Consider the following 13,318-nt stretch of genomic DNA (forward strand, 5'->3'; position numbering starts at 1 on the left):
TTAATAGCTGTTCAGATAATACCATGAGGAGAAGGCACAAGGAGCACATGTGTTTGTGTCTGGAGACTTTATAACCCACCCCCTGCTCCCCAGGTCTGAGATCATGGCCGGGTCTGCCCGGTTAGGTCATTTTCCTGCAGGGCTGGGAGAGGCAGAAACCTTCCAGGATGCCCCCCGGGGAGGGGGATGCAGGGTCACCAGGACACTCTGTCAGCTGCTGTCTGGGAAACCGCCCTTGTGGCTTTGATCTCGCTGGCTGCTCTCAGACATCCTGTTCCGCCCCACCACGCACACTCCAGCCCTCCCCCACCTTTCCCAAAGCTCGGACACAGACCTGCCTCCCCTCCATTACTGATGGAAGCCCTCCCCCCCCCCACCGTGCTTCTTGCACTGAGTTTTAAAAATTCTTAACCCCCTCCATGCTGGATGATGGGCCTGGTTTGTCTGGCAAATGAGTGGACATCCCTGGGACAGCCTGCTGTCGCCTGCTTCAGGTGGCAGATGGGCTTAGGGGATGTGATGATGTGCTGACGCCAGTTTGGCTGCTTACAAGAATCTCCAAGAGGATGGAACGTTAGACTGGAAATCTCGCAAGGGGGAGGTTTTTTCTGTGTCTTTTGGCCCTTCTGCTGCCATCTGGCACCTGGGAGCCTAGTGCCGCAGCCTGCACACGTGAAAAACAATGGAGGAGGGGCACAACTAACGGAGCTCTTCCAACCTCAAGGGTTAGATTGAAGTTTTGTCTGAAGGTTCACGCCAGCCCTGTTTGTCCAGCCCTGCTGGGTATTGGGAGGGTGCTGTCTGTTTGGATTACAGTAATGCCTGTGCACCTAGGGCTGTACAGACGTAGTGGGAGTTGGTCCCTGCCACTAAGAACTTGCAGTCTAGTGGCAGAGAAAGAAAGTATTATCCCCACTTCACAGGTGGGAAACTGAGGCCCAGAAAGAAAGTGATTTGCCCAGAGTCACGCGGGCAGTCCGTGTCAGAGCTGAGCAGTGAATCTTGCTTGTGGCTGGAGAGGGATCTTCAGAAGCGAGGCACTTGGATCGCAAGCTCTTTGGGGCTGGAACTGCCTCAGTTACCTGTCTGTGCAGCGCCAAGCGCGCTGGTGTTAAGGCGTTTAGGAGCTAGCACAATACTGGTAAGAATCAAGGCGGATGGTAGGTTCCAGCCCCAAGGAGCGAACAAGCTTGAAAAGAGGGGCGTGGGGGAAGAGGACTGACTCAAGACTGAGAGAGAGTAACCCAGGAGAGGAGGTAGTGAGCACAATGCAGAGAACTGGGAAGGGATGCCCTGTGTGGGGGAGAGTAGAGGAAATAGATTGAAAGCCGCCAAGGGGGGAAAAGACACCAGAAGGAGAGAAGAAGTGCATCCGAAGAAGTGGGCTGTAGTCCACGAAAGCTTATGCTCTAATAAATTTGTTAGTCTCTAAGGTGCCACAAGTACTCCTGTTCTTCTTTTTGCAGAAGGAGAGAGAGGCAAGTGGAGTGAAGCAGTGGGCGAGTGGGCATGTCAGAGGGACATGTTGGCGGTGTGGGGGTGGCGTGCTGGGAACTGGCATGACTGAGACCTGCAGTGTAACTGGAGGGCACCAGTGCTGGGAGTCAGCTCTGGTGTCTGTAAGTGGATGCCCGTGTAACCAGCCCTGCTCAGGGGCTTGGACCTTCAGAGCTAAAAGCCGTGAGTCTCTATCGCTGCCGTTTACGGGGCGACTCTAGGAGCTGGAAGCAGTAGGAAACTCGCTAACCTTTTACATGGACCAGCCACTAGAGGGGGACAAAGACCCATCGTGTCTTAGTGCGGCTTGCCCGTGCATGTCACCCTCTCTTGGTGCCATTTAGCTATGGCAGCCAGGTTGGCAGCCAAGCAATTCGGGTGTGGCCCTTGCCGTTCAGGCTGGTGGATCTGCACTTGCCCAGCAACAGCTCATAGCGTCCCCCAAACATCCCTATTTGGCTGCCTATTTCGCTTGCCTGGCCACTCACAGCGCTCTTCCTGCCCTAGGTTCCTGACGGTGGTCAGCAATGGGGACCTGGTGGGCAGCTCCCACACCGGGACTCGGACCTGCAGCTGGAGAAGGAAGAGCACCCGGCGAGGTAGGGTTCTGACGCCTCTTTGAGCTGGACGGGATGGATGGAAATGACTCTGGATTTCTTCAAAGGGACTCGTGTGGTGTTCGATCAGCTTCAGCGTGTCCTGGAACGGTTTCCCCATCCCAAATCCTGGCTCTGTTTAAACACTGGGCGTGTCTAGGACCAGACTTCAGTGGTGTCGTTACCGTGCCATACATAGGGTGCTGAGAGCTTGATGGGTTGAAATCGGAGAAGTGTCTGATCCAAAGAACCGATCCAAATTTTGGGTGTTTGGGGATCAGCACTTGGGCCTAGATCTGGATTTCACAGCTGGCCGCAATTTTGCTCTCATCTGGGCCATGCCCCCAGAGCTGAAGGCCCCCTAACTTTGCATTGAGATGTACACTTTGTAGCCACAGGCATGCACAGCACACTTCATTAGGGTGTGCACCCCGGGAGCCCTGCCCTAGCCCCCATCCACTCCCTCCTACTTCCTGCCCCCCTCAAAACCCCCAACCCCCCCGCTCCTTGTCCCCTGACTACCCCCTCCTGGAACCCCTGCCCCTAACTGCCCCCCAGGACCCCACCCCCTATCTAAGCCTCCCTGCTCCTTGTCCCCTGACTGCCCCCCTAGGACCCTACCTGTCCCCTTATTACCCTGACCCTTATCCACACCCCCGGGACTCCTGACCCATACAACCCCCCTTGCTCCTGCCTGCACCAACCCCTCTCCACACCCCTGCCTCCTGACAGTCCCCCCCCGAACAATCAACTCATCCAACGCCCCCCCAGCTCCTTGTCCCCTGACCACCCCCCTGACTATCCCCCCCCCAAAACCGTCCTTGCTCCTGTCCCCTGACTCCTATCCACCCCCTGCTCCCTGACTGCCCCCTCCAGAGACCCCCCTGGGATCCGAACCCGCCCCCCTTATCCAACGCCCCCGGTCCCGGACCCCTTACCATGAGGCTCCTAGCAGCATGTTCTGCTCTGCGCAGAGCCAGAGACGCTGCCCCGTGGGAGCGGGCAGCCCCGGCCCCCAGAGCGCTGCGCGTGCATGGCTCCAGGGGAGAGGGGAAGGGGCCAGCGGCTTGCTGAGCTTGGCCGGGCGCTCCGGCCCGGGAGCGCAGAGGATGTGGCTTGCTGCGCCGGGAGAGTGGGGCCATTTTCCCACCCCTGCATTAGGGTGTGCCTGGGCACACCCTGTGCACACGCCTATGTTTGTAGCCCTGGCCTGTCGCTCCTTAGAAAGCAGCCAGGATCGAGTCCTAAAACTCAGATACAGATTTTTGAGCTCTCCTTGCAGAGGCTTCAGAGAGAGGGGGCAGGATCTAGCATGTGCCATTGAGGCACGAAAGGCAGCGAGAGCAGCACGCTGAAGGTTGGTGCTGAAATATCAGGTGTTCCAGAGAAGATCTCAGGAGGTATCTAGTCCAACCCCCTGCTCAAAGCAGGACCAATCCCCAGACAGATTTTTACCCCAAATGGCCCCCTCAAGGATTGAACTCACAACCCTGGGTTTAGCAGGCCAATGCTCAAACCGCTGAGCTATCCCTCCCCCTTGTTGTGTTCCGGTTGCACTCAAGAGATCCCTTGTGATCGGCCCTGTGCAGATACCCAGTGAGAGACCATCCCGGCCCAGAGCTGACAATCTAAATAGGCAAAGCAGGAAGAACAGTCCCAGAGGTGAAGTGACGTGGCTGCCGGGTCAGTGGTTGAGGCAGGCATAGGGCCCAGGTGTGGTGACTCCCAATCTAGTGCCCTGCCCACCGGCCCACGCTGCCACTTGGCAGCCAGGAGTCAAAGCGGGATGTCGCTGAAGCTCATGGCGACTTCTCGGCTGGCTTCAGGTTCCTCTCCACAGCTTGCCCTGTGTTGCTTTTCGTTCCAGGCGTACGGTTTGAGTTCCCAGCCCTGGAGGAAGATGTGATCTATGATGACGTCCCCTGTGAAAATCTGGACTCTGATCAGTACGGTATGGAACCACCCAGAATTTTGCTCTGAGCAGAGGTGTCTTTCACGCCCACAGGCTGTCCTTGGCTGTCTGTCTGATCTACTTCCTCCCCTGCCTCTGTCAGCTCTGTCCTTTCTCTCCTAGCCCCTCCCATCCAAGGATCTTGGAGCTCTGACGTGAGTGTTGGGGGATGGGTACGTGCGAGGAGCTCCATTTTACAAAAGGGGAAACTGAGGCGATGTGCCTTGCTCCAAGGCGGCATGGTGCTTCTGTGGCAGAGCTGGGAATAGAACCCAGGAGTCCTGACTCCCAGTCCCCTGCTCTAAGAGGGCCATTTCCCTGCCTCCTTCAGGAGTACCCTGGACTTTTAGAAGCCACTGTTGGTCTGTTGATTACCTGCTGCTCTTGGGTCCTTTCAGCCTGCTCGGAGCTAAATCAGAGTCTCTCTGGAAGCAAAGGGCCAGGTCACCAGCTGGGGTAATTAGTGTAACTCCTGATGCCGATGAAGCAATGCCGAGTATCTGCCTTGCAGTCTCCTGTCCACCCCTCCAGAGCTGCTGATTGACAGCAGAGGAAGGGGCCCTTTGTGGCTGGCAGTAGGGGTAGGGTGGTGTGACTAAGGATTTTACCTCTGGGTAGATTCCTGGGTAGGGGGAGGAATAAAGCAATTGGCTTTTCATGCCTTTAAAATACAGCAGCTCTGGGTCTGTACCCCCAGCCAGCCTGAGCCATAAAGGGCTGGCTGGGCACCAGGAAGCGAAAGGGGGACTCTGCATTTCATTGCACTGAATTAACAAGCTCCTGCTGCCTGGGATATGGGAGTGAGCAGTGGCTTCGAGACCGGAGGACGCAAGGAAGAGGCTATTTGGAGATGCTTGTGTGAGTAGGCGAGGGCCTCTTAGGCCATATCTACCCTACAGCTCCTGTCGGTGGAACTTCTGTTGCTCAGGGGTGAAAATAAACCAGCCAAGTAAGTTACACCGACGTAAGTGTGGGTGTGAACAGCGCTGTCGGTGGGAGAGCTTCATAGAATCCGACTTAATGGTCCCTTCTAACCTTAATGATCATCTAGTCTGACCTCCTGCACAACACAGGCCACAGAATCTCACCCACCCACTCCTGTATCAAACTTGTGTCTGAGCCATTGAAGTCCTCAAATCATGGTTTAAAGACTTCAAGGTGCAAAGAATCCTCCAGCAAGTGACCCGTGCCCCACGCTGCAGAGGAAGGTGAAAAACCCTCAGGGCCTCTGCCAATCTGCCCTGGAGGAAAATTCCTTCCCGACCCCAAATATGGCTTATGTTGCCGACACAGCTACTGCCGCTCGCGGGGGCTGGAGTAGATAAGCCGACAGGAAAGCGCTCTCCGGTCGGCTTAGAGCGGCTACACTAGAGAGTTTACAATGACACAGCCGCAAACTCTCCAGGGGAGGCAGGCCCTTCGATTGATGGCACCTCCCTCTTTGTTTGCTGTGTTGTTGTAGGTGTGTTGGTGCCAGGTTATTGTGGAGACAAGCAGGTGAGGTCATATCTGTTATCTTCTGTTGGTGAGCGAGACCAGTTTCAGGTCCGGGAAAGGCACTCAGAGCATCACAGGAAATACAAGGTGGGACAAGTGTTTAGCATAAGTAGTTAGCACATATTTCTAGGGACCTTTCAAGGTGAAGTGGCCAGTTAACATGTCTCCAATTATGTGGGGAGGGAAAAGATGGTTGTAACAAGCTATAAATCCAGGTTCTCTATTTGGTCCCTGATTTTTAGTGTCTAGCAAAGTTTATGAATTTATACTCCCAGGCTCGTCTTTGGAAGGTGCTGGGCAGGCTTCCGTTGAGGACAAGGACTGAGAGGTCCGATACGGAGTGATCGTTTTGTGAACAGTGGTTGTCCCTGGGTGATTTTTGTCTTTTATCATTTTCCTGTGTGAGTTTCTTCGAGAGTGTAGTGATTGTCTGGTTTCACCCACATAGTTGTTGTTGGAGCGTTTAGTGCACTGGGTGAGGTACACCACACGTTGTGATAGGCATGTGTAGGACCCATGGATCTTGAAAAGTGTGCTGTGGGGGGGTGTTGATCATCATAGCAGTGGAGATGTCTGCAGTTTTTGCTTCTCTTCTAGCAGGGTCTGGTGCTGCTTTGAGTTGGCGGGCCCGGGTCTGTGGGGAGCTTGCTTCTGAAGATGAGCTTGGAGAGGTTGGGGGGTGGTTTGAAGGCCAGAAGCGGGGGTTCAGGAAAGATTGCTTTCAGGATATGGTCCCTGTCAAGTAAGGGTTGTAATTCTTTAATGCTATCCCATAAGAGTTCTGTTGTGGGGTGGTAGGTGACAATTAGAGGTGTGCGGTCGCGGGGGGTGGAGGGGTATTTCCATATTGAAGTAAGTTCTCCCAAGGGAGGACTGTTCCATGATGTGATTTCTTCTCTGGTGGTGTGTCCATATTTTGTGAAGGTGATTTTAAGTGTGTGAAGGTGTATATCCTGGACTTTCTCCTGGGAGCATATTTTGTGGTCTCTTGGAGCATATTTGGTGGCCTGGCTGTAGATAACCGATTTCTTGGTGTGTCTAGGATGGTTCCTGGATCTGTGGAGGTAGGTGTGGTGGTCCGCGGGTTTCTTTGTATATAATTGTCTGTAAGGTTCCATTGTTGAAGCTGCTGATGGTGTCCAACACGTTGATGGTGGCATGGGAGTGCTACAGAGCGTTTAATGGATGGGTGATGGTGGTTGAAGCTGTGGTGGAAATCTGAGGGAGTTTAGATCTGTCCAGAGGATGAAAACATCATCGATAATATGATCTTAGGTATATCACATCTCGGGCTCATGAGACTGACTCGGGGACCTAGAATATCCATCTCGAGCTGCTGGCAGCCTCTTGGATGCGTTGCAAGGGGGAGTCAGTCCCCCGCCATCACTTTCTGTGCTGGGTAAGCTCTGGTTGAGGTTTGAAGCATGACAGTGGGCTGGGACTTTGGAGACTGGGGGCAATTCCCGGCTCTGCCGCAGTCTGTGTGTGACCATAGGCAAGTCACTTTGGGCTGAATGCTCCAAAGGAGTTAGACCTTGACACTGAGCGTCACCAGGCATAATTTTAGGTGCCTGGAAAAATCACGGTGATTCCCAAAGCACGAATTAGACGCCTACACTTCTGTCCAACGCAGGGGGAGAGCTGGGCACCTTTGACTGCAATTCATGCGCGTCAGGGAGCTGCCTAAGCTAGTCAGTGGGAGATGCCGACCAGAGGGGTGGGCGATCTAGGCTCCCAAGTCTGGGCTGCAGGGAGGTGCCTATTTCTGCTTAGCAATTCTGAAGCCAGGAACTCTCTTCAGAGTTGGGCATCTTACGCCATTTTGGGGGTGGGGGCGTGCCACCCACCTTGCAGCTTTATTTATTTGAAGCTTTATTTATTTATTTAATTTAAGCCAGTGATTAGTGCCCTCACTACCAGAGGGGCAGAGAGGATTGGAACAGGGGTCTCCCAGCTCTAACCACGGAGCTATGGGATATTCGGAGGAAGCTCCCCCCATCTCGCCTGTTGAAGCAGGCCCACTGTGGAGAAATAACGACGGAGTGGTTGGAGCAGGAGGACAGGACCCAGGGCATCCCATCTGGATGCCCGAATCACTGGATGACAGTGACATTCTCCCTCTCACAATGACCCTAAGTCGCTCCTCTTCCTCCTGCCAGGTTTTGAATGGGCCCAACCTGGTTGGCAGGCTAGGAGGTTGCCTACTAGACTGAGCCTTGGACGCTACTTAGGTGGCGAACCCCTGTCTTCCGTGGGCTGGGAGTCACCCTGGGCTTAGGTGCGGGATAGGCATCCGGACTCCCACAGGGAGGCAGCAGAGAGAGACACAAGGGCTGAGGGAACTTTTACCCTGACAGTTTAGGGGCTGAGTGAGTTTAGGTGCCTGAAATAGGGACTTAGGCACCAAAGTGCTTTTGAGCATCCTGACCCTTACCCTGCCTCAGTGTCCCGTCTGTGAAAAGGGGAAGGGGGCAATAATTCCTTTACCCCTCCCCCTTTTGTCTCTAGTATCTATTTGAACTGTAAGCTCGGGGGACGAGGACAGCCTGTACCTTACAGGTATGTCTGTGTGGCAAGCAGCAGCCCACAATAGGGAATCTCCGAGCCCAAGTCCCCAGATTCAGGCTTGCACTAATGGTGCTAAAAATGGCTGTGTAGACAGTTCAGGCTGTGAAACCCATGCCCCTTCCCAAGGCTTCAGAGCCCAGGCTCCAGTCCCAGACTGAATATCTACACGCTATTTTTAGCACCAGAGCCCTGTGAGTCTGCGTCCGTTGCCCGGGGCTCTGAGACGTGCTGCTGCCTGTCATGTAGGCAGTACCTAGCTACCTACATGTGATGATGATGATGAACACTCCATCTCCATCCACACTTCCTTTGCCCCTTGATGGAAAGCTCAGGAGGTGGAAATGCAGGTTAATTTTGCAATCGTCCCATGACGGCTGCAGTGATTGTGTTTTTTCGCTCCTCCGTGGCCAGTTGCACTGGTTACCCAAAACCAAATCCTCTTCTAGGGAGCTGTTTATCTTTTTGTTTAATAATAGCCTGATGACTGGAATCCTGTGTTAGCTGTCAGTTTAAAATGCCTGTCTGCCTGCATTCCTTCCAGTGCATCTCCTCCTCCTCCTGCTAGCCTGGATATGGAACGCAGGTCCCTCCCTAGCTTGAGGAGTGGATGTTCCCACGGTGGAAAAAATCCAGCTGTCAGCAGCTGGGCTTTACCACCGGACAGAAGAGCAGGAGCCCATCCAAATTTTAGCCTATGGAGAGTGCTGTGCATTGCCAACATCAGGGGTCTCTAGTCTGACGTTAGCCTTGGTCTCCATCTCTGGCCCAGAGGAGCAAGGCCGATGGGTTGCCAATTCGGTCACCTGCTTCTGCATGTATACGTGTAAATGTGTCCATCTAGAAACACGCAATGTCGGCCATACGTAGAGTGGGGGACTCTCTCCCGGGACGCAGTGACTCTGGAAGAGATTTTGGTGGTGTGTGGTGGATAATCAGCTGAACGTGCGCTCCCAGTGCGATGCTGTGGCCAGAAGGGCAAATGCAATCCTGTGATGCGTCAAGAGAGGGTCCAGAGAAGAGCAACAAGAATGATTAAAGGTCTTGAGAACATGACCTATGAAGGAAGGCTGAAAGAATTGGGTTTGTTTAGTTTGGAAAAGAGAAGACTGAGGGGGGACATGATAGCAGTTTTCAGGTATCTAAAAGGGTGTCATAAGGAGGAGGGAGAAAACTTGTTCATCTTAGTCCCTAAGGATAGAACAAGAAGCAATGGGCTTAAACTGCAGCAAGGGAGGTTTTGGCTGGACATTAGGAAAAAATTCCTAACTGTCAGGGTGGTTAAACACTGAAATAAATTGCCTAGGGAGGTTGTGGAATCTCCATCTCTGGAGATATTTAAGAGTAGGTTAGATAGACATTTATCAGGGATGGTCTAGACAGTATTTGGCCCTGCCATGAAGGCAGGGGACTGGACTCAATGACCTTTCGAGGTCCCTTCCAGTCCTAGAATCTATGAATCTATAAGAGGAATCTCAACTAGGAACAGAGAGGCTATTTTATCTCTGTATTTGGCACTGGTGCGACCGCTGCTGGAGTCCTGTGTCCAGTTCTCGTGTCCACAATTCAAGAAGGATGTTGATAAATTGTAGAGGGGTCAGAGAAGAACCATGAGCATGATTAAAGGATTAGAAAACCTGCCTGATAGTGAGAGACTCAAGGAGCTCAGTCTATTTAACTCAACGAAGAGAAGGTGAAGGGGTGACTTGATCACAATCTGTAAGCACCTACATGGGGAATCAAATATTTAGTAACGGGCTCTTCAATCTAGCAGAGAAAGGTCCAACGTGATCCAATGGCTGGAAGCGGAAGCTAGACAAATTCAGACTGGGAATAAGGTGTAAATTTTTAAGGGTGTGAGTAATGAATCATTGGAACAACGTACCAACGTACCAATGTACCAGGGTCATAGTGGGACTATCACTAACAATTTTTAACTCCAGATCGGATGTTTTTCTAAAAGATCTGCCCTAGGAATGGTGTTGGGGGAGGTCTCTGGGCTGTGGTATACGGGCGGTCAGACTAGAGGATCACGATGGTCTCGCCTGGCCTGGGAGTCTAGGAACGATGGAAGGACTGTGGGGATCTTTCTCGCTGTTCCAACAGGTGGGAAGGGCCCACCAGAAACAAGGAAATACAAACCAGGGCTGAAATCCCGGCCCCACTGGAGTCGATGGGAAGTGTTGCTGTTGAGTTCATTGGAGTGAGGAGGTCAGCCAAACTCAGGGAGTTGAGGAGGGTGTGGCTGGCCTCTAAGGCCCGTCCCTTCAGCCTGGTGATCGGTCTTTTTTTTAAAAAAAAAAAAAAAAAAAAAAAAAAAAAGGCAAGAGCTCAATGAAAGCTGCACGTCTTTGTGTTGTGCCTCCACTGAGAGGAGCAGGACTGCGTTTAAATATGGCCGCCCTGTGCTGGCGGGAGCTTGGAGGAGGAACGGGCCCCGCGGTGCCATGGTAACTTGGGGCAAAGGTTCCAAAAGTTCCTGGTAGTTGAGGCTCGGTGGAATCAGCTGGGATGGAAGGCCCTGGGGCCTGGCCATCTTCTGGTGTAGCAGGCTCAGAGATGGTGCAGGCGTACCTCTGACCTTCACCAGAGACCTGCGTCTACGGTAAAGGAATAAGCCATCTGGGTCCGGTGAAAGCAGGCACGTTTCTTCACTTGGCTATCCTGGTTCTTGTGCAAATAAAGGTGAGACTCCTGTGGTTCTGCAACGCACGAGACACTGAACAGCGGCAGCATGGGCCACAAGAAAGCTGGGGGTTGGGGATACGGGCGACTTGCTTGCCAAGGAGAGAATACATCTGGGAATGGATTTTTTTTTTTTTTTAAACTCTGAATTGGGTTCACCTTGCTATCGCCTGACTCTGGGGTGGCTGACACAGCAGCTGGTTGGGGCAGGGACACCCTTGGGTTCTGTGTTTGTACAGCACCGAGCGGGATGAGGTGGTGATGGGACTTCGGGGTAGCTACTGCAATGCAAATAAGAAATGAATAATAGTACTGGCACCACTGTGTTATCATAGAATCTCAGGGTTGGACGGGACCTCAAGAGGTCATCTAGTCCAACCCCCTGCTCAAGGCAGGACCAATCCCCAAATAAATCCGCAAATCCCTAAATGGCCCCCTCAAGGATTGAACTCACAACTCACAGCAGGCCAATGCTTAAACCACTGAGCTATCCCTCCCCCTGAGTCTGCTTAAAGGGGCTGCGTGGCACACTCCCTGCAGTGTCGCATGGGCTGGGTTTTTATTTTAGACGTGACAGAAATGTGCAAGATCCCGCCCCAAATCCTCTTCCGTGTTACGAAATCTCTCCTTTGGGCTGACGAGCGGAAAATGGATCTGCTGGAATAGGGAATGGATGGCGGCTTGACCAATCGAAATGGAAAAGCACATGGTCCAGGCTAGAGGAGGAGGAGGAAAGTAGTAAATAGACAAGGTTTAAACACAAATAGGAAGGGGGGGAAGAAGGACACTGTGGTTAGGGGAGCTGTTTTTGCCAACAGTGTTCCCCAGGGCTTGGGACTCTCCCAGCTGTGACATTGATTCCTCTGTGACCTTGGGCAAATCACTTAATCTCTCAGGCCCTCCATTCCCTCTCTATAAAATGGGGTTAATGCTCCTTCCTTGCCCTGCTTTAGTTAGATCCTCATCTCTTTGGGGAAGGGACCGTTTGTGGAGAATGGTGGGGTCCCCATCCCGACTGGGTCCTTCGGGCACTACTGTCACAGAAATGAGCAATAATAACGTGCCTCTCTCCCACCTTCCCTGATCTCTTTTGAGAAATGCCGCCTCTCACTGTGCCAGGCCCAGGGGGGACCTCCCTGCCTTGGGTCTGCAAGCTGTAGCTTGGGATGCGTCCGCATTAGCCACCTGTCTGTCCAATTCCAGGAAGAGAACGAAGCCTTCCAACTGTGGCACAGGAGCGCCCTCTGCTGGGCAGCGCCGCTCCACCTACCCACCCACCTACTGATACCGACCTGTGCTGTGTCTCATGATCCCACAGTTATTGCCGACTCGGTGGGGAATCGGCTGTCCATCTGTGCAGCCTCCGAGGCTGCTCCTCATGGGTCGTCATGTTCCCCTGGAACTCTCAGGACTTCTCACCTTGCTTTCCATGGGTCCAAGCCCCTCTGCTCCACCCTCTTTTCTCAAGTTCCTTGTGGTGACTTGTGGCTGGTCGGTCTATGCAACCATCTCCGTTCTTAGAGGGAGAGCTTGCTTGGGCAGAGCTGCTACCCCCTGCTGGCCTAGTCTTGTCCTTTGGGCATGATGCGTAGCTGCTCTGAGCATGAATGTTGAGAACTGGCCTAACCCACTAGTTGCCTTTCCTGAATACAGCACCTGGAAACAGGTTGGAGAGGGAGAAAAGATCACTGAGTCGCCTTGTCCTTCTCCAGCCTGCCCCAGCCCCCTTGCTGCTTGCAAGATGGTTCCTTTTCTCATCCACTGTCCTGCCTGGTTGGAAGAGATCTAAGTTCCACCAATTTCCTTAGGCGGCGCTTCTCCTCATTTTCACCCCAGTATGGCTTACTGACGCTTGTAGCCATAGATTCAGAAGATTTGCCTTGTTCTGGAGCAATGCCTTCCGAGGCAAGTTAATGCAACGCGATATCCGGGCCTGGGTCAACCCTGGAAATGGGCGGTGTGGGAGGCAGAGAGGCACACTGTGGAGAATGCTGAATTAATTGGGCACGTCATGGGTCGAAGCAAATGCCTCCTCCCGAGAGTCAATGCCGTAGGCCTTTGCCAATGGTGTTCTGTTCTTTCCCCCGCCCCGACAGGGGCAGACAGGAACCTGATTTACGAGGATGGGGCACATCGGGAAGCTGAGGACCTAGGCTGGAGCTCCAGCGAGTTTGAGAGCTACAGCGAGGATTCTGGCGAAGAGGCCAAGCCTGAGGTGGAACCTGCCAAACATAAGGCGTCCTTCCAGCCAAAGGTAATCGGCACACGATGTGCCTTGAGAACTGATACAACCGGTCCTGCCTCGATGGTTGGTGTGGGGTGGTGGCGCACCAGTTTGAAATAGAACCTCTGATCCACTTCTCTCGTCGACTATCCAGGGCTTTACAGGTTGGGGGCGCTGGATGGTAAACGCTAAATGGTTTGTCAGGCTAATGTCCAGCTGTAAATGTTCGTAGCCCATCCATGGTTAAGGGACTGGTGTATCAATAGCTTGAGGGTAAGCAGCAGATGGGAGGATGCGAGGGGT

At 53.2% G+C, this 13,318-nt stretch overlaps 1 protein-coding gene across 3 annotated transcripts in view; it reads left to right on the forward strand.

Moving 5' to 3' along the window:
• Window positions 1–13,318, forward strand: part of ARHGEF10L (Rho guanine nucleotide exchange factor 10 like) — a 172,299-nt gene that overhangs the window by 60,381 nt on the left and 98,600 nt on the right. For all 3 annotated transcript variants that reach the window (XM_054009100.1, XM_054009097.1, XM_054009098.1), the window contains 3 exons: window positions 2,005–2,096; window positions 3,961–4,044; window positions 12,888–13,045. In XM_054009100.1, coding sequence (XP_053865075.1) covers window positions 2,005–2,096; window positions 3,961–4,044; window positions 12,888–13,045 — 334 coding nt within the window. The remainder of the gene's footprint in view (window positions 1–2,004; window positions 2,097–3,960; window positions 4,045–12,887; window positions 13,046–13,318) is intronic.

The sequence above is a fragment of the Malaclemys terrapin genome, chromosome 19 (genome assembly GCF_027887155.1).
Source record: "Malaclemys terrapin pileata isolate rMalTer1 chromosome 19, rMalTer1.hap1, whole genome shotgun sequence".
Classification (NCBI taxonomy): Eukaryota; Metazoa; Chordata; order Testudines; family Emydidae; genus Malaclemys; species Malaclemys terrapin.